The sequence below is a fragment of the Babylonia areolata genome, chromosome 27 (assembly GCF_041734735.1).
Source record: "Babylonia areolata isolate BAREFJ2019XMU chromosome 27, ASM4173473v1, whole genome shotgun sequence".
NCBI lineage: Eukaryota > Metazoa > Mollusca > Gastropoda > Neogastropoda > Buccinidae > Babylonia > Babylonia areolata.
Window position 1 is genome coordinate 40,475,147 of NC_134902.1, and position 20,935 is coordinate 40,496,081.

The following is a 20,935-nucleotide window of genomic DNA, read 5'->3' on the forward strand; positions in this document are numbered from 1 at the left end:
AGATCACCTGTTCTCAGGTGAGGGGGGAGGGGTTTAGTCAGTGTAGAGATCACCTGTTCTCAGGTGAGGGGGGAGGGGTTTAGTCAGTGTAGAGATCACCTGTTCTCAGGTGAGGGGGAGAGGTTTAGTCAGTGTAGAGATCACCTGTTCTCATGTGAGGGGGGAGGGGTTTAGTCAGTGTAGAGATCACCTGTTCTCAGGTGAGGGGGAGGGGTTTAGTCAGTGTAGAGATCACCTGTTCTCAGGTGAGGGGGAGAGGTTTAGTCAGTGTAGAGATCACCTGTTCTCAGGTGAAGGGGGAGGGGTTTAGTCAGTGTAGAGATCACCCGTTCTCAGGTGAAGGGGGAGGGGTTTAGTCAGTGTAGAGATCACCCGTTCTCAGGTGAAGGGGGAGGGGTTTAGTCAGTGTAGAGATCACCTGTTCTCAGGTGAGGGGGAGGGGTTTAGTCAGTGCAGAGATCACCTGTTCTCAGGTGAAGGGGGAGGGGTTTAGTCAGTGTAGAGATCACCTGTTCTCAGGTGAGGGGGGCGGGGTTTAGTCAGTGTAGAGATCACCTGTTCTCAGGTGAGGGGGGAGGGGTTTAGTCAGTGCAGAGATCACCTGTTCTCAGGTGATGGGGGAGGGGTTTAGTCAGTGCAGAGATCACCTGTTCTCAGGTGAGCGGGGAGGGGTTTAGTCAGTGTAGAGATCACCTGTTCTCAGGTGATGGGGGAGGGGTTTAGTCAGTGTAGAGATCACCTGTTCTCAGGTGAGGGGGAGGGGTTTAGTCAGTGTAGAGATCACCTGTTCTCAGGTGATGGGGGAGGGGTTTTGTCAAGAATTATTTATTTATTCTCCCCTTTTTGTCGTTTTTGTAGTTTCATTTCTTGGTGGTGGTTTTTCAGTGTGCTCTTACGTTGTAGCGTTGCAAACACACCACCATCACCATCTGGTCAAACACCATCAGCACCACCTAGTCAAACAAGTGGTGTTGAATCTGTTGTGCGCTGTGGTGGTAGGGGGATGGACGTGGGGGCAGCAGGTGCTGGCATTCCCAGGTAGATGGCAGGGGAGGGAAGTGTGGGTGAGAGCTGACAGTGTGTTGTGATGACTGGCCAGGGGCTGTATTGTTACAACATGCATTGTGTGAGTCATGGGCCATCTGGCATTCACACTTAGCTGCTGCACCTGTCTTCTTCGTCGTCTTTGTTCAAGGGCTGGCATCTGTCACGTCCACTTTTATGTATGAGTGGCCTGTAACGTGCATGTGTATTTTACTATCAAACTAGGAAGCAAGACTGCACTGGCTCTTAGTGCTGCAGCCTTGGGGACAAATTGGCCTTTGGGAACCATCCCAACGCCGACTGTCCTAAAACCTACTCTGCTGAGAGAGTGGGGGATGTAACTTGGGTAAGACACTCTCCACTATAATCAAATTCTAGCCCAGATAGCCGGGACAGCAGTGCCTCCTCTGTTGTTGTGATGGTCATAGTGGGACACGACTGACTATCATGCATATGTAACTGACCGTGAGCCGAGTGGTATATCATCAAGGGGTTACAAAAGAATGATTGAATTACTGAATTAGGATTAAAAAAAAAAAAGAGTGAAAGGACAGAAAGTCCCTCACACAGGCCAGGGAAATATAGAGGCCAGTCACAGAAAGGGTTTTCTATTGTTTTATTTTACAACAGTTGAATGAAAGAAGAAGAGATTAGAAGACAGTCCAGCAGAATGTTGGACAGCAGACAGTGGGTGCCACACACACCATGTGTATTGGAAAGCAACGTCAAAATTTGAATCGCGTCACGCTACACGTATTACATCAGCAGGTCAGTGGTTGGACACCGTTGCTGCGGTTAAAATGTCATTCGCTTTCTGGCAAGTGCTGTGAGTTGAACTACAGTTACCGTAGCCAGCTGAGCACTTGGCTACACTTTTATTACTATCACAGTAGATTTTTTTCTGCAGAAACTTACTAGGAACAGCTCTTTTGTTGCCGTGGATTAATTTACGTGTGCTAAGTGCTTAGCTGCTTACGGGACGTGGATTTATCGTATCATTCGATTGACAGGCACACAGACCACGAATCAAGGTCTAGTGAGGGGGGGAATCCGTGTATAGGACTCGAACCTGTGGACACTTGCTTCCTAGTCGGGCGTGTTCCCACTCGGCCACCGTTCGACACCAGTAAACCGTTTCCAGGACTGGCAGTGACGGTGATGGTGATAATGAGGGTGTTCACAGAGCGCCGGACCTTGTTCAGACAAATCACAGCACTAATCCACCAGTCATTCACATGCCTGGCTCCTGAGTCAGAGAAATGAAAGATAACAGCTTGTAAATACATGTAAACAGAAAGCTGGAGATGAATACACATGAATAGAAAGCTGGACATGAATATGTGTAAACAGAAAGCTGGAGATAAATACTTGTAAACAGAAAGCTGAAGATATATACATGTAAACAGAAAGCTGGAGATTAACACGTGTAAACGGAAAGATGGAGATAAACACGTGTAAACAGAAAGCTGGAGAAACTGCAGATCTAGAGGGGGGAGTGGAAGAGGGTTTTAAGGCCAGACTTGAAAGAGCTGTGTACAGATATTTGACTGAACGAAAGAGGGAGCTCATTCCGAGTGTGAGGTCCAGAGACAGAGAAAGAACGACGGCCGACAGTGCAGTGTTTGAATCTGGGTATGCATAAACAGAGTGGATCCGAAGCCGATCGTAGAGAGCGAGATGGGGTGTAGATGCCACAGAGATAGGAAGGGGCAAATTTGTGAATACATGTATAACATAGAGTGCTGATCTTGTACTTTATTCTGTGTGAGACAGGGAGCCAATGGAGATGATGCAAGAAAGCCTCGGAAATCATGTCCTCAAATCTTTTTCTAAGGACGAATCTGGTTGGCAGAGTTTTCTAAGCACTGAAGGAAGTGAAGGGGTGAAGCAGGCAAACCAGACAACAGAGAGTTACAGTGGTCTGGGTGAGAGGGAATGAGAGAAACGACAAGTTTAGATTTTGCGTCATTTGACAGTGTTCCGAATGGAACTGATGTGCGTTAACAGTAGCAGGATTGGTACGTCATTTTTTGCATGGGGAAAGAGGGATTGATGAATTGGTCACAGCATGCTCTGTCCACGTCAAAATAAGTTAGCACGCAGAGATTTTAACTCTTTTTTTCTTCGTTTTTTTCCCCTTTAAGATTTAGTTCTGCAACCATTGTAGCACATAATGATGTATATAACTTCGCACCTCTCAAATTCATGGAATCTTTTCGATCACCAAATTCATACTATTCAGTTTCTCTGTATGTGTACACAACCGTAAGTACGTGCGCGTGTGTGTGTGAACTTGAATGTGTGTGTGTGTGTGTGTGTGAGTGTGTGTGTGTGTGTGGACAGAAACTTCCTTGTCCTGGAGACAGGATGCACCATCGTTTACAGTCAGCTGTCTGACTGTCCAAACGTCAAACAGGAATCACTGACTGTCCAAACGTCAAACAGGAATCACGGACTGTCCGAACGTCAAACAGGAATCACTGACTGTCCAAACGTCAAACAGGAATCACTGACTGTCCAAACGTCAAACAGGAATCACGGACTGTCCGAACGTCAAACAGGAATCACGGACTGTCAGAACGTCAAACAGGAATCACGAACTGTCAAAACGTCAAACAGGAATCACGAACTGTCAAAACGCCAAACAGGAAACATGGACTGTCCAAACGTCAGACAGGAATCACGGACTGTCCAAACGTCAGACAGGAATCACGGACTGTCCAAACGTCAGACAGGAATCACGGACTGTCCAAACGTCAGACAGGAATCACTGACTGTCCAAACGTCAAACAGGAATCACGGACTGTCAAAACGTCAAACAGGAATCACGGACTGTCAAAACGTCAAACAGGAATCAAAAGGTCAAAGAGAGGGAGGAAGGTTGAGTGGGGTGGAGAGATGGGGGTTGGAGGGAGGTATCCGTGTGAGGGAGGGTGGTGGGGGGATGGGGGGTGTGTGTGTGTGGAGAGATGGGGCAGAGGGAAGGAGGGGGAGGGAGAAAGTAGGGAGGGGTGGGGAGGTACTGTGGAGAGATGTGGGGTGGAGGAAGGGAGGGGGTGGAGAGATGGGGGTTGAAGGGAGAGGATGGGGGTGATGGAGAGATAGGGTGGAGAGAGGAAGGTGGTGCAGAGATGGGGGGAGGAGGGGGGGACGGAGGGGGAAGCGAGGTTGCCGAGGTCAGTGGAGGGCATCAGCAGGGAATGTATGTTATCAGTCCCACACCACACTGGTCAACACATCACTTTACTGACCGGGGTCTCACGTACCTTGCAGTGTGTGTCCCGGTGTGGACAGAAGGCGATCACAGTGCAGGGGGCGGGGGTTAAAAGTGGGAGGGGGGGGGGGGGGGGAGGGGAAGGACAGTGTTCCAAAGTACAAAGCTCGGTATCAAAGTTTTTGAGTTTTATTTCCTCTGTGTGTGTGTGTGTGACTCATCTGTATGTGATCACGCTTGTTCGCCAGTGAATTAACACGTGTGTGTGTGTCACTGTGTGCGTCAGTGCGTGTGTGTGTGACTCATCTGTATGTGATCATGCTTGTTCGCCCGTGAGTCAACACGTGTGTGTGTGTGTGTGCGTCAGTGTGTGCGTCAGTGCGTGTGTGTGTGTGTGTGTGGTGTGTATGTGAGCGCGCGTGAGTCAGTGTGTGTGTGCGTGTGCGTGTGTGTGTGTGTGTGTGTGTATGGCGCTCGCGCGTGCGTGCGTGTATTTATGTGTGTATTGTTTTTCATTGTTATTTTTTGTGTGCGAGCGCTAATGTGTGTGCGCGTGCGTGCGTGCATGCGTGCGTGCGTGTGTGTGTGGTATGTGTATGTGAGCGCGCGCGTGTGCGGAGTACGTGTATGTATGTATGTATGTATGTGTGTGTGTGTGTGTGGCGCGCGCGTGCGTGCATGTATGTGTGCCTTTGTGTGCATGCGTGTGTGTGTGTGTGTGTCAGTGTGTTTGTGTGTGTGTGCGTGCGCGCGCGCGTGCGTGTGTGTATGTGCATGTGTGTGCGTGTGTTTGTGTGTGTGTGAAACTGTGACGCTGTTACTTACTGGGCATCCACAAGCGAGATGCAGGGCCTTGGTATGGGAGGGTGGTTGTCAATGAAGCCCTTGCCGTCATCTTCTTCTTGTTTTTTACCCATGTTAAAGCGATTTGACTATGCCAGTTGTGAAAACTCATACGTTTTATGCAGTACATCCACGTCCACACCCACACATACACCACACCACACCACACCACATTACTCACATGATCACACCACACCACACCACACCAGACCTCACCACACCATAGCACAGCACTGACATCACCCCCTCCACACACACCGGAGACACAGACGGCACACACACACACACAGACGGCACACACACACACACACACACACACACACACACCGAAACAAAAACAGCGAGAGAATGAAGTACGTTGAGAAAAAACCACAAGTCTTCCACCACCCCGAGATAATACCACGTCAGTTCTGTTCTTAAGACATGACCCCCCAGCGTAAGAAATTGCAGGTGTTTGACCTCAAAAGGGTTTCGTCCATTTGGGGTGTTAGACACCAACGTTAAACAAACTGAATGACTTCCTCTGTACTTTCCCCTGTGCTCTTCAGTCTGTGTCGTCTGCAAGCAGTTGTTTCCGGTCAGAGGTCTGCCATCTCTCTCCCGTCTTTCCATCACAAGTAAGCTGTCTGTTCTTTTTGTCGGGAGAGAGAGGGGCGAGAGAAAAAAAAAATGATGTCGACTTTTCTATGCAGGTTATTGCTGTGCAGTTCTTAACATTGTGTTTTGTTTTGTTATGGGACTGGATTGTAACATCCTCTTTTGTCACAACAGATTTTTTTCCTATATGAAATTCGGAACAGCGTGTCGCTGCAATGAGAACGCAACCGTGTTTTTTTTATGCCAGCATGTGTATCTCTGGCTGGCTGGCTGGCTGGCCCTGTATCTCTGTCCGTCTGCCTGTGTGTATCTATCTCTGTCCGTCTGTGTGTATCTGTATCTCTGTCCGCCTGTCTGTGTGTATCTGTATCTCAATGCTTGTGTCTGTGTGTATCTCTGTATCTGTATCTATGTCTGTCTGGCCCTGTATCTCTGTCCGTCTGTCTGTGTGTATCTGTATCTCTGTGTGTATATGTATCTCTGTCCGCCTGTCTGTGTGTATCTGTATCTCCGTCCGTGTGTCTGTGTTTATATGTATCTCTGTATATGTATCTATGTCTGTCTGTGTGCATCTGTATCTCTGTATCTGTATCTCTGCCCGTCTGTCTGTGTGTATATGTGTCTGTATCTCCGTCTGTCTGTCTGTCTGTCTGGCCCTGTATCTCCGTCTGTCTGTGTGTATCTGTATCTCTGTATTTCAGTCTGTCTGTCCCCTGAATCTCTGTCCGCCTGTCTATCTCTCTCTGTATCTCTGTCCATCTGTGTCTATCTCTCTCTGTATCTCTGTCCATCTGTGTCTATCTCTCTCTGTATCTCTGTCCATCTGTGTCTCTGTCTGTCCCAGTATTTCTGTCGGTCTCTTATCTCTGCCCGCCTGTCTGTCTCAGTATCTCTGTCTATTCTCCCTGTATCTCTGTCCGCCTATCTCTGTATCTCCCTGTATCTTTGTCCGTCTGTCTGTCTCTCTCTGTATCTGTCCGTCTTTGCCCCCCTTATCTCTGTCCGTCTCTGTCTCTCCCTTTATCTCTGTCCGTCTCTGTCTCTCCCTTTATCTCTGTCTGTCACTGTATCTCTGTCCGTCTCTCTGTCTGTATCTCTGTCTGTTTGTATCTTTCTCTGTCTCTGTATCTCTGTCTGTCCTTTTCTCTGTATCTCTCTATGTCTGTATCTCTGTATCTCAGTCTGTCTTTGTATCTCAGTCTGTCTCTGTATCTCTGTCTATCTCTGTCCGTCTTTCTGTCTGTCCCGTGTATCTCTGAATCTGCCTCTGTATCTCTGTCTGTATCCCTGTCTGTCTCTGTATCTCTTTCTCTGTAACTCTGTATATCTGTCTGTCTCTGTATCTCTGTCTGCCTCTGTATCTCTGTCTGTATCTCTGTCTGTCCCCTGTATCTCTGTCTGTCTCCTGTATATCTGTCTGTCTCTGTATGTCTGTATCTCTGTCTGTCTCTGTATCTCTGTCTGTCTGCCCCCCTTGTATCTCTGTCTGTCTGTCTATCCGCCAGTCTGTCTATCCATTTATCTCTGTCCGTCTCTGTCCCTTGTATCTCTGTCCGTCTCTGTCCCTTGCATCTCTGTCCATCTGTCTGTCTATATCTCTGTCCGTCTCTCTGTCCCTGTATCTCTATCCGTCTCTGTCTCTGCCCTGTATCTCCGTTCGTCTCTGTCTCTCTGTCCCTGTATCTCTGTCCGTCTCTGTCTCTCCCCTGTGTATCTGTTCGTCTCTGTCTCTCCCCCGTATGTCTGTCTGGCTCTGTCTCTCTGTCCCTGTCTCTCTGTCCGTCTCTTTCTCTTGCCTGTATCTCTGTCTGGCTCTGTCTCTCCCCTGTGTATCTGTTCGTCTCTGTCTCTCCCCCGTATGTCTGTCTGGCTCTGTCTCTCTGTCCCTGTCTCTCTGTCCGTCTCTTTCTCTTGCCTGTATCTCTGTCTGGCTCTGTCTCTCCCCTGTGTATCTGTCCGTCTCTGTCTCTCCCCCGTATCTCTGTCCGTCTCTGTCTCTCCCCTGTGTATCTGTCCGTCTCTGTCTCTCCCCTGTATCTCTGTCTGTCTCTGTCTCTCCCCCGTATCTCTGTCCGTCTCTGTCTCTCCCCTGTGTATCTGTCCGTCTCTCTCTGTCTCTTCCACGGACCAGTATGCACAATTTGAGGTCTCCTTGAAACTGAAACTGAAATTCTCACAGTCTCTTGGTGAAGGGCAGCTGTCTTGTTTAATCCGGACAGACATCTCCGATTTTCCCCTAGTTTTAGACTTGGTGTATCCAAAGGTACCGGTGTAAGAGGCTGATCCTACCCCTGGCTAGTTTATACCCCAGGTATAAAGTAGCCTAGTTTAACCCCCGCGGTTAAATCAGCCCTCAGTCATGCCATACCCCTTCCTGGCTGGAATATACCCCGTGTGTACACTTCGCTCACCCTATCAGTCTGCATAACATTTTTGTCAATAGTAGTTTAATAATGTTAATAAAGGAAATTTATAATGCACTTTACAATGACTGTAAGAATGTGATCGTAGAGGAACAATGATATGATACGGTGTATGTACAATAGCATATAAAATCAACATAAACCGTCCAACAATTTCAAGTGCACTGAACTCAAGTCTTGAATAAGAAGCAATAATGCATCACACACACACACACACACACACACACACACACACACTGTGACACACGCGCGCGCGCGCGCGTTTGTTGCAAGCACGAGTTCCGCATACGCTTGCCGTTTTTTGTTTGAAATCATAATTAGTTCAGGGGTTACTGGCCTAAACATGTCACTGTCGTCCATTTTTGACTCACTTGTGCAAACAAAGTGAGTCTGTTATAACCCGGTGTACGGTTGTCTGTGTGTCCGTGGTAAACTTTAACATTGCCATTTTCTCTGGAAATACTTTGTCCGTCAATACCAAATTTGGCTAAAAAAAAATAGTAGGAAAAGAAATCTTCACAGTCATACCAATAATAGGTTGTACGTCTCCCAAATTAAGTCGTGTTTCCCGAATCATTAACGGTTTATTTCGTTGAGGCTGTTTCCGGGATTCTGAAAACACCAGAAAACCGCATCTCAGTTCTCAAGGCCTGACTAAGCGCGTTGGGTTACGCTGCTAGTCAGGCATCTGCTTGGCAGATGTGGTGTAGCGTATATGGATTTGTCCGAACGCAGTGACGCCTCCTTGAGCTACTGATACTGATACAGGCGATGCTTTGTAAAAATTAAAAAAAAATAAAAATCGACGTGACCTCGTTTTTCTTGTTCGCGATTAAATGGAAAGAAATATAAATTCTGGACAGAACACATACAGTAACACATACTACATCATCGACATGTTTACTGCATATGGATATTTTAGAGTGGATACTCAATTAACTAGAACAAACATAAAAGAGAAATTGAATCGACCATGTCGTACTTTCCCGGCGTTTGTGACTAAACTTGTCATGCATTTATCTAGATCCAGAGAAATCGGCTAAATGTTGCAGTGTGCTTGGCAATGTTTCCTTAACCGCGGACTTGAAAGAATTCTTAAATGCCCAAGATACACCAAAATATCATGATTCAAACAGCGTTATCAGTTCGAATTCCACAGTTGATTTATCGCCCTTAAAAAATCATGCTTGTATATTAATTTTTGAACGTGTTCGCCGAACACGCTGGATTCGAATCTGCGCTCAGGCTTTTTTTTTAACACGAAGCTTTATAAATACAAATACAGAACACATTTGATTATTGAATCTATTTTTTAAAAGTATTTTTAAAAAGTGTGTCGCAAGTGAGTATTGAAGGCCTTGCCTCTCTTGTTTCTTTTATCTATCGGGATAATTTTGCCTTTTTCCTTGCCTCTCTTGTTTCTTTTATCTATCGGGATAATTTTGCCTTTTTCCTTGCCTCTCTTGTTTCTTTTATCTATCGGGATAATTTTGCCTTTTTAATGGATTGAGGATGAGCGCATTCCGTGTTCCGAACGTTCAGTTACTGCTCAGACCAGAGGGTATTTTAATTCAGTCCAAAATTGTCTGTAAGTCAGAACCGTTAGTCCATAATTTCCTGGAGTTTGTGTGTGTGTGTGTGTGTGTGTGTGTGTGTGTGTGTAAGTCTACGTGCGTGTCTGTGCGTGTGTGTTTGCAGGCGTTCGTGTGATATTGATTTACCTTTTTTTTCTTTCTTTCTTTTCTTGCTCTTTTAATTTCTAGTGAAGACCTCTGTCCTCAATACCATCATGTTCTTTCTTGTTCGTCTCTATCCTTTCTTTCTTTTTCTTTCCTTACATTTTATATGATAAAGTTTTATTTATCCTTTTACTTTTATTGGAATATGAAAGACCACTATCAATCCAAAACTCCACGCCCAAATAAGACATTCAAATACTCAACACCTTAACTAACCATTAAGAAAGCACAAATGTGTTCCAAACTACAATGAATATTAATTAAATAAACAAGTTTCGCAAATTTAATTAGCTTATAGCTGACAAAGCTTTTCTGCCCCTCCCCCCCCCCCCCCCCCCAATTTTTTTTTTTAAAACAGAAAACTGACTTTGGAGATAATATTTTTTAGGCACATACCTGTTTTCCCACTTTCCCCCATTTTGAATATAAGCCCATTGAAGGATATATCTTGTGTAAAAACAACAACAACAACAACAACAAAATCCATCTCAGTTCACCTTGCATTCACTCTAAGGTTGTAAATCTTAGCAATATTTACACCCTACCAATATCAATGTATTTCAGAGAAAAAGAGGGGGTATAAAATGGCCCAGAGGATATAAAGGGGCCTGGGCCAAACTGTACCCCGGGTATAAAGTAGCTCAGGTCAGTTATCCCCGGGATACATTCTGGCCCTGGACAGTTTATCCGGGGGCACATTCTGGCCCTGGACAGTTTATCCGGGGGCACATTCTGGACTCTGCCAGTTTATACGGGGACACATTCTGGACTCTGCCAGTTTATCTGGGGGTATACTCTAGATAGGGTAGCTGGCCTGTTAACCATTATAAAACTCCACGCGGTTCTCATCGGCTGTGTCCTTTTGTGTAATAAATCAATTGAGAATACGTTCATTTTATGTTGATATGCCCGGTTTTTTGCGAATATACATTACTACAAAACACGTCCACAGTTATTCGGGTTGAGTTAAGTGAAGATATATTCACTGATGATGGTATTATACATAACCAGGCATTGTATTTATGTTGTTGGTTTTTTTCATTTACGAGAGATGATTATGTCTTATTAATTTCTTTGGTGGTATATTGTAACTGTGGTGGTATTATAAATTTTAGTTACTGTCCATTGTCCTGGTGAAGCAATGGCCTTAAATAAACTCTCTCTCCCCCCCCCCCCCCCCCCCCCCCCCCCCCCCCCCACCCCCCTCTCTCTCTCTCTCTCTCCCTCAGCGTGCCCCTTCCATGTCACACCACTTTTCTCTTTCACCTCATCCTCCAATTGTTTCACAGTCTTCCTGTTCCAGTTATGTTGTTACCAACGATTGTGAGTAGCATTCACCCCTCTCTGTCAGTAAACCTGCCTGCCAGTCTCTCTCTCTCTCTCTCTCTCTCTCTCTCTCAGTGTCTCTCTCCAGCCAGAGAGAGAGAGTGTGTGTGAGAGATAGATAGATATTCTTCCTGTTTGTATTTCTGAGAATTGTTTTCCTCAGGACTGTCCCCTGTCAGGTTGCTTGCCAGCCTGTCTATTTCTTTTCCTGCTTTTTTACTCTCACGTGAGCACAAAGTGAGGTTTTGTATCAACTGTTTCAGTTGTGTGTGTGTGCGTGTGTGTGTGTGTGTGTGTGTGTGTGTGTACTTTAACATAGGTAGCTTCACTGCAATTGTTAATGGTGAACAAACAAAACTGGGCAGGAAAGTAGATAAAATAATAATTTATATATATTAAAAAAATAATAATAAAAAAAAACCCATGAGAATCTGCACATAAGAAAAAGTCGCACGTCTTTTTAAATACTCTAGGAATGGTATTAATACGTTTTTGAAAATTTGTGTTTTATCAGAACCATTCATGAATCACTATTTGTAATTTTACACCCGTTGAAAATTTGTGGATGTTTTTTTTTTGTTTTATATAGGTAGTTTTCTGCTCTCTCTCTCTCTCTCTCTCTGCATTCGGAGATAGACAGTGATGATAATATAGATGGTTTAATTCTTTCGAAAGTGTTTTTCAGGCAGAATAGTATTTGTCATTTGTCACATGGGGGTGCCAAAGCAAGCGAGCAGTCCAAATCTGCATGTACAATTTACTTAGATCTGCATGTAGCTCTACTTTTTATTTTTGTGTTTTTCGCCCGTTTTGTAGTTTCATAGATGTATTGTGTCTGTACGGGTAGTTATTTCCACCTCTCTCTATCTCTGTCACTCTGTCTCTCTCTCTCTGAGTTGACATGTTTGTGTCTGTGAATGTGCATGCGTTTTTGTTGTTTAGGGCGTGTGTTATTCTGAGACTTCATAGATATTTTAAACAGTGGTCAGTGTTTTATTCAAGCTGTAGCTTGGTGCGATGATATTGTGCCCAAGAACGTGTGTGTGTGTGTGTGTGGAGGTGGGCGGCGCAAATAGGCCTACATATGTGTGTGTCGATGTGCGCCAGTATAATATGTGCTGTATGTCTATGCACAGGTAGGGGTGAAGGAGGGTGGGGGTGGAGGGAGAGTTGGGGGTGGAAGAGTGGAGGGGGGAGGGGCATGTGGACATGTCACATCGTGTTTGTGTTTTTTGTGTTTCAACGTGCTTGCGAGGAAATATGAAATTTTCCTCATTTCATGAAGACATAATACCTGATAAAGTGTGCCTGTTGCTCTCTACCGTGATAAACGTACATGATGTCATCTTTTCTCCTATAATATTATAGTAACTGAAGCAGATTTAATAAAGATCTTATTTGGATGGTGGGTGGATGGGAGAAGGGGGGTGGGGGGGGCATTGGGTGCGAGTGGTTATTAATCAATATTAATGTTCTGTTAATAAGTATAAAATCAAATCTCGGCAACATAACAGAACTATACTTTTCTTTTATAGGGAACTCTATCCCCACCCTGACAATCCTGCCCATGATTGTATCATATCTAGATCTGTGTCACCACCCTGACAGCCCTGCCCATGATTGTATCATATCTAGATCTGTGTCACCACCCTGGCAGCCCTGCCCATGATTGTATCATATCTAGATCTGTCACCACCCTGACAGCCCTGCCCATGATTCTATCATATCTAGATCTGTGTCACCACCCTGACAATCCTGCCCATGATTGTATCATATCTAGATCTGTGTCACCACCCTGACAATCCCATGATTGTATCATATCTAGATCTGTGTCACCACCCTGACAGCCCTACCCATGACTGTATCATATCTAGATCTGTGTCACCACCCTGACAATCCTGCCCATGACTGTATCATATCTAGATCTGTGTCACCACCCTGACAATCCTGCCCATGACTGTATCATATCTAGATCTGTGTCACCACCCTGACAATCCTGCCCATGATTGTATCATATCTAGATCTGTGTCACCACCCTGACAATCCTGCCCATGATTCTATCATATCTAGATCTGTCACCACCCTGACAATCCAGCCCATGATTCTATCATATCTAGATCTGTGTCACCACCCCGACAATCCTGCCCATGATTGTATCATATCTAGATCTGTCACCACCCTGACAATCCTGCCCATGATTCTATCATATCTAGATCTGTCACCATCCTGACAATCCTGCCCATGATTCTATCATATCTAGAACTGTCACCACCCGGACAATCCTGCCCCTGATTCTATCATATCTAGATCTGTGTCACCACCCCGGAATCCTGCCCATGATTCTATCATATCTAGATCTGTCACCACCCTGACAATCCTGCCCATGATTCTGTCATATCTAGATCTGTCACCACCCCGACAATCCTGCCCATGATTCTATCATATCTAGATCTGTCACCACCCCGACAATCCTGCCCATGATTCTATCATATCTAGATCTGTCACCACCCTGACAATCCTGCCCATGATTCTATCATATCTAGATCTGTCACCACCCTGACAATCCTGCCCATGATTCTATCATATCTAGATCTGTGTCACCACCCTGACAATCCTGCCCATGACTATCTTATCTAGATCTGTCACCATCCTGACAATCCTGCCCATGATTCTATCATATCTAGATCTGTCACCACCCTGACAATCCTGCCCATGATTCTATCATATCTAGATCTGTGTCACCACCCTGACAATCCTGCCCATGACTATCTCATCTAGATCTGTCACCACCCGGACAATCCTGCCCATGACTATCATCTAGATGTGTGTCACCACCCGGACAATCCTGCCCATGATTGTATCACCACCCCTTCAGCTCCAGGCAGCTGACTGTCACAAATCAACAAATACCAACTACTTCAATTCTCACACAGACCTCTGACCCAAAATTCTGTTCTATTCTGAAGGCCTCCCATCCCTCTGCAAGATCTCTCATATTCAATACAGCCTGCAGAAAATCATGCCATCTGCCAAATGAAGCAGAGAAGAGGCGATATTTTTCTGCAGTCTGTATATCTTCCAATTTTTACCCCTTCTCACCATCTGAAAGCGGAGGGGACTCCAGATATATTCCCTTCTCAGTAATAAACGTCTGCTTGTCGAATGTTGGGATTTAGGTGATATAACTATTAGAGGACGCGGGCGTTCTTACCGCTGACTCCTTAAAGGCTTTCTTTTTTCACGGAACTGCCTGAAACTTTTTTTTTTCTTCACTTCTTGAGGAAATCAACTGTTTTTCATTTGATTCGATCTCGTTGTGATTGGTTGGGGAACCTGGGTTCCATTTTGTTTTTGATTGTATCTGTTTCCTGCCGTCCTGGAGATGGCGCTGTGTAGAAATGACGTCACCACCGTGGAAGGGGCGTGTGAGTGCGTGAGGAACTCTGGGAAGGGAAAGCCCTGGGAATGGGGCCCGGTTTGGAAGCCAGTCATGTTTCACTTTCAGCACACACACACACACACACACTGTGACACACACACACACACACACACATTGACACAGTGTTTTTTGGACATTAAAGTGGCGACGACACAAATTGTGACTGACTTAGTGCAAAGGTTGGGTTTGAGTTGAGCGTACTGATAGGGATGAATTTTGATAATTAGTTCAGCTCTGGGCCGCCCAACTCGGAGATATTGTTTGAAATGGGAACATGAGCAGGGAGTAATAGCCTCAGTTGTCAAGCTGGTCCAGATGGAATCCCTCTTGTGAGTGGAAACTTCCCGCTCAGGTCAGTTATCACTGCATCTCTGCTGCAGCTAGGGCAGTCTGGCACTGATGGCGGAATGGCGGAAAGGGACGATTAGCTGTTTTATTGTGCACCTGATGTCGCTGTTGTTGTCAGTGTCAAAGATGACATTGATGGCCAGGGCTCTGTCATGATAAGTTAATTGCCACCACTTACCTGCTGCTAATGACGTCCATTTAGAATACCACTGGAAGGAGACCACTTGTTGAAAAATCGGGAAGTAGGTTATCTTCTTTAATCCAAGTCATTGTCGTTGTTTGTTCCGTTCTGGTTGTGTCGATTTGCTCAATTTGACCTTTACCGACTGACCTCTGGTGTGTGACCTTTTGTCCTTTATGACGTAGTGCACGACTTACTGTCCTATGGAAAACGTTTGCAGCATGGTGTAGAACATGGGGTGCTTTCTGTTGAAGAAGTTCCAAGGAACTGAAAGGCAGGTAGAAACTGAACATCCCCGCACCTAATTTGGGCGTGACTGAAAATCCATATGGGCACTGACATTGATCTTATGATGTGATGTCAGTTTCGGAATGATAACATGTCTTAGCCACTAGCTTTTCACACAAGTGTACTCTGGCAGAACGAAAGTTGAATTTTGTGAGCAGACAACTTAGCTGGCTAACAGGTTTTGTCACAAGTTAGCGATGAAAAGCACCCCCTTTCTAACAACTATTATCACTAGTTAGCGTAAAAAGATCCCCGTCCTGACAGCTGTTATCACTAGTTAATGTGAAAATACCCCTCACCTAACGGCTGTAATCCCAAGTTAGGTGTGAAAATACCCCTCACCTAACGGCTGTAATCCCAAGTTAGGTGTGAAAATACCCCTCTCCTAACGGCTGTAATCCCAAGTTAGGTGTGAAAATACCCCTCTCATAACGCCGTAATCCCAAGTTAGGTGTGAAATACCCCTCTCATAACGCCGTAATCCCAAGTTAGGTGTGAAAATACCCCTGTCTTAATAGCTGTTATCACAAATCAGGTGTGAAAACACCTTCTCTTAGCAGCTGTTATCACTAGTTGTAGTGATGACCTAGAGGTAACGTGTCCGCCTAGAAAGCGGGAGAATCTGAGCGCGCTGGTTCGAATCGCGGTTCAGCCGCCGATATTTTCTCCCCCTCCACAAGACTTTGAGTGGTGGTCTGGACGCTAGTCATTCGGATGAGACGATATACCGAGCATGTATGCAGCATGCACTTAGCCCACGTAAAAGAACCCACGGCAACAAAGGGGTTGTTCCTGGCAAAATCCTGTAGAAAAAAATCCGCTTCGGAAAAAGAAGTAAAACTGCATGCAGGAAAAAATACCCCCCCCCCCCCCCAAAAAAAAAGAAAAAAAAGAAAGAAAAAAAAAGAAGAAAAAAGGGTGGTGCTATAGTGTAGCGATGCGCTCTCCCTGGGGAGAGCAGCCCGAATTTCAGACAGAGAAATGTGTTGTGATAAAAAGAAATACAAATACAAATAGTTAGGTGTGAAAATATCCCCATCTTTCTGGGGTAAAGAAATCTTGATTTAAACTTGCGCGCGCGCGCGCGTGTGTGTGTGTGCGTGTTTACCAGCTGCGATCAACTGTTACTTCAGACCAAAAAATAGATAGACTTATGAACATTTCCGACACTGACCGAAGCGTAGCGTACAAAATAAAATCTGTCTTGTGAGAGAGATGTCACCTTGGCCAGTCGCCTGTTCTTTCCCCAAACTCTCAGCCCAACAGTGCATTGATTCAACTCTTTGCCATATGTTCTGCTTGCAGTCTTCAATACTTATGGTAGTGTATTGTGTATTTGCCACAGAAACTGCATATTGTTGGTGATGAATATTGATTGTAGATATTACACATTTCTCGAGGCACGCCACGTTTGCAAGCTTGCATGCTCGCTCGCGCACACACACTCTCCCTGAACCCCTACACCCTCCTCTCTGCTGTACCCCCTCTCGCCCCTCCCCCCTTCTCTTTCTATCTGTCTGTCTATTCCTCCCCCCCCCCTCCAGCCTGATTCTCCCACCCCCCGCTTTCTCTCTAATGGGAAAATACTGATGTATTTTGATTGTGTTTTGATTTTTTCTTTTTGCTCGTTTTCGTTTCTTAAGCTTTATTCCCTCTTTAGGGCAAGGGCTGGATGTAAAAAAAAAAAGCATGTAACTTGCTTATCTATTACCCTCGATAATAAAGATTTTGTCTTGTCTTGTCTTGTCCCAACACGCTTTCACACAGATCTTCACGGTCATTTGGCTTGTGTGGCTTCCTGCAATATCCATTCCTTTCATGGACCACCCAAGACAGACAGACTTGCAAGACAGACAGATAGACAAACAGACACAGATAAACAGACACATAGACAAACACAATAGGCAAACACAGACAGACAGACAAAGAAAACATACAAACAGGCATGGAGAAACCACAATATTTGAGACAGGTGACTTCAAATGGATGATAAAACACCGAGAGATGATGAGAGCTATTATGTCATTCGCTCGCCAGACAGGGCGCCACCTGGCGGTGTGTGGGATTGAGGACGTCACCCAAAAATCCGGAGATCTGATTGGTGGAGGGTGGGGACACGTGAACAGTGGACACAGGGTTTATAAGGCATCCGGTGCCCGTGTTGCCTCAGCCGATAGCCTGTGGCCTGGCGCTGTCCTCGTCTGCCTGCTGTCCGCCACTTGCCGGCCTTGTCCGCTTACTTCCCCTGCTGTAGGCTGTGTGTGGTGGTGAGTGCTCACGATCTGTATGTGTGGGCTTGTGTGTGTGTGTGTGTGTGTGTGTGTGTGTTGTGCAGTTGGAAAGAGATAAGTCACCAGAATGAACCAAGATTAATGGTTATAAATCGTATTGGATCATGTTTGTCATTGAACTCTACTTCTTGACTTAAGAGATGTGGGTAATTTTCTTCCTTTTAGGACTTTGGTCACGTTTTCATAACTTGTTCGGTCCTGGCCATAAATATATTTCGACCATTTGAAATGCCTATTCCTTTGCTGTTTTGAATGCTGTGGACGGAACGTTGTCCTGTAATTTTAAAGGTAGGTCCTCCAGGCTTGATCAGCATGTTGAATTCATGCGTCGGTCAAGCATCTGCTCCATTGTTGTTGTTGTTGTTTTCAAGGAGGCGTGGTGAAGCATATATGGATAAGTCCACACGCTTTGACACCTCCCTTCTTGAAACTAAAACTTCTAATTTTATGCTTTGGTTGTTGTGTTATTCTGCACAAACTGAAATTACAGTCTTTGTATTATAGTTTGCTTAATCAGCCTGTCGGTTGAGTAAGTTTCATCACCCAGCACGCCATCTTGTGTTGTTTTTTGTGTTTTTTTTGTTTGATTTTTTTTTTAATGCAAGAGCAGTAGTATTTTTTGTTGTACATTTCCACATTCAGGTGACAAAATGGAATTGATTATAGATCACAGACCTTTCGTTATCGATGTAGAGACCAATGAGTTGTGTGTAAGTTTGGTCTTCAAAACTGAACTGATCACCTTATACTCCATACGTTCTTCAAAACCATTTCACATTTGTTTCATCATGTATCCATGCCTGGTACTCCTTTATGTTGGGATATTGCTCACCCTGTCTCATGTGACATGGTTTAGCAGAAACGCCATGGCGCCACGGAACACCCAACACCTCTTCAGCCACATCATCAGCCTCGCCGCCATCTTGACTGCTGTGTGCCTCAGCGGCGTGACTTCAGTTCCACCTGGTTACCAGGCCATGAGGAGAGCCCTGATCCGGTCAGAACAGGTGTTACGTGTCGGCGGGCTCGGGGACCTCAGCCCGGATGAACAGAAAGTGGACGCGGTTCTAATGCGGGAGAAAAGGGTGCTGATCGAAGCAACACGCCTGAACGGGTCCAGCTTTGCCTCTGTGTACAGCTTCCTCAACGTCACGGCCCGCGCCGCCATGGAGAGCACCACGGCCTTCAGCATCATCCAGAGAATGCCCAAAGGTTAGTTATCCCTTTCCACATCATCCACAGGATGCCCAAAGGTTAGTTATCCCTTTCCACATCATCCACAGGATGCCCAAAGGTTAGTTATCCCTTTCCACATCAACCACAGGATGCCCAAAGGTAAGTCCTTCTTTCCACATCATCCACAGGATGCCCAAAGGTCAGTCCTTTCCACATCATCCACAGGATGCCCAAAGGTCAGTTCTTTCCACATCACCCACAGGATGCCCCAAGGTCAGTCCTTTCCACATCATCCACAGGATGCCCAAAGGTCAGTCCTCCTTTCCACACCATCCACAGGATGCCCCAAGGTCAGTCCTTTCCACATCATCCACAGGATGCCCAAAGGTCAGTCCTCCTTTCCACATCATCCACAGGATGCCCCAAGGTCAGTCCTTTCCACATTATCCACAGGATGCCCAAAGGTCAGTCCTTTCCACATCATCCACAGGATGCCCAAAGGTCAGTCCTTTCCACATCATCCACAGGATGCCCCAAGGTCAGTCCTTTCCACATCATCCACAGGATGCCCAAAGGTCAGTCCTTTCCACATCATCCACAGGATGCCCAAAGGTCAGTCCTTTCCACATCATCCACAGGATGCCCAGAGGTCAGTCCTTTCCACATCATCCACAGGATGCCCAAAGGTAAGTCTTCCTTTCCACATCATCCACAGGATGCCCAAAGGTCAGTCCTTTCCACATCATCCACAGGATGCCCAAAGGTCAGTTCTTTCCACATCACCCACAGGATGCCCCAAGGTCAGTCCTTTCCACATCATCCACAGGATGCCCAAAGGTCAGTCCTCCTTTCCACACCATCCACAGGATGCCCCAAGGTCAGTCCTTTCCACATCATCCACAGCATGCCCAAAGGTCAGTCCTTTCCACACCATCCACAGCATGCCCAAAGGTCAGTCCTCCTTTCCACATCATCCATAGGATTCCCAGAGGTCAGTCCCTCACCTCAGTGTGTCTTTAATAAGACAGAATTGCTCTCATTGTCACTGCGGTGAAGTGTGAGTCCCGGACTCGAATTGCTCTTTCAGATCTTAACTCAATAATATCCTTTTTCATTTCTTTTCTTTGAATGAATGTTTGAGCCCCCAAATCATATGCTGTTTCAGCCCCTAACATGGTATGCAGTCCCCAATGAAGCATGCTGTTTCATTCCTTAACGCAGTATGCTGTTTCGGTCTCCAACCTGACATGCTGTGTCAGTCCCCAACGAAGAATGCTGTTTCATTCCTTAACGCAGTATGCTGTTTCAGTCCCCAGTATGGCATGCTGTTTCAGTCCCCAACGAAACATGCTGTTTCATTCCTTAACGCAGTATCCTGTTTCAGTCTCCAACCTGGCATGCTGTTTCAGTTCCCAAAATGGTATGCTGTTTCAGTCCCCAAGATGGCATGCTGTGTCAGTACCCAACAAAGTATGCTGTTTCGTTCCTTAATGCAGTGTGCGGTTTCAGTCTCCTACCTGGCATACTGTTTCTGTTCCCAAAATGCTGTTTCAGTCCCCAAGATGGCATGCTGTGTCAGTCCCCAACGAAGTATGCTGTTTCGTTCCTTAATGCAGTATGCGGTTTCAGTCTCCTACCTGGTATGCTGTTTCAGTTCCCAAAATGGTATGCTGTTTCAGTCCCCAAGATGGCATGCTGTGTCAGTCCCCAACGAAGCGTGCTGTTTCGTTCCTTAATGCAGTATGCTGGTTAGGTCTCCAACCTGGCATGTTTTTTCAGTTCCCAAAATGGTATGCTGTTTCAGTTCCTTTGATGGCATGCGATGTCAGTCCCCAACGAAGTATGCTGTTTCGTTCCTTAATACAGTATGCTGTTTCAGTCTCCTACCTGGTATGCTGTTTCAGTTCCCAAAATGGTATGCTGTTTCAGTCCCCAAGATGGCATGCTGTGTCAGTCCCCAACGAAGTATGCGGTTTCGTTCCTTAACGCAGTGTGCTGTTTCAGTTCCCAACATGGCATGCTGTTT

At 45.8% G+C, this 20,935-nt stretch overlaps 1 protein-coding gene across 1 annotated transcript in view; it reads left to right on the plus strand.

Annotated features, from left to right (window-relative positions):
* Positions 1–5,637: 5,637 nt before the first annotated feature.
* The window catches only part of LOC143301112 (adenosine deaminase AGSA-like), a 33,593-nt gene continuing 18,295 nt past the window's right edge, over positions 5,638–20,935 (plus strand). The window contains exons 1-3 of the mRNA XM_076615164.1: positions 5,638–5,718; positions 17,484–17,709; positions 18,590–18,945. Of these exons, the coding sequence (XP_076471279.1) occupies positions 18,600–18,945 (346 nt within the window). The 5' untranslated portion in view covers positions 5,638–5,718; positions 17,484–17,709; positions 18,590–18,599. The remainder of the gene's footprint in view (positions 5,719–17,483; positions 17,710–18,589; positions 18,946–20,935) is intronic.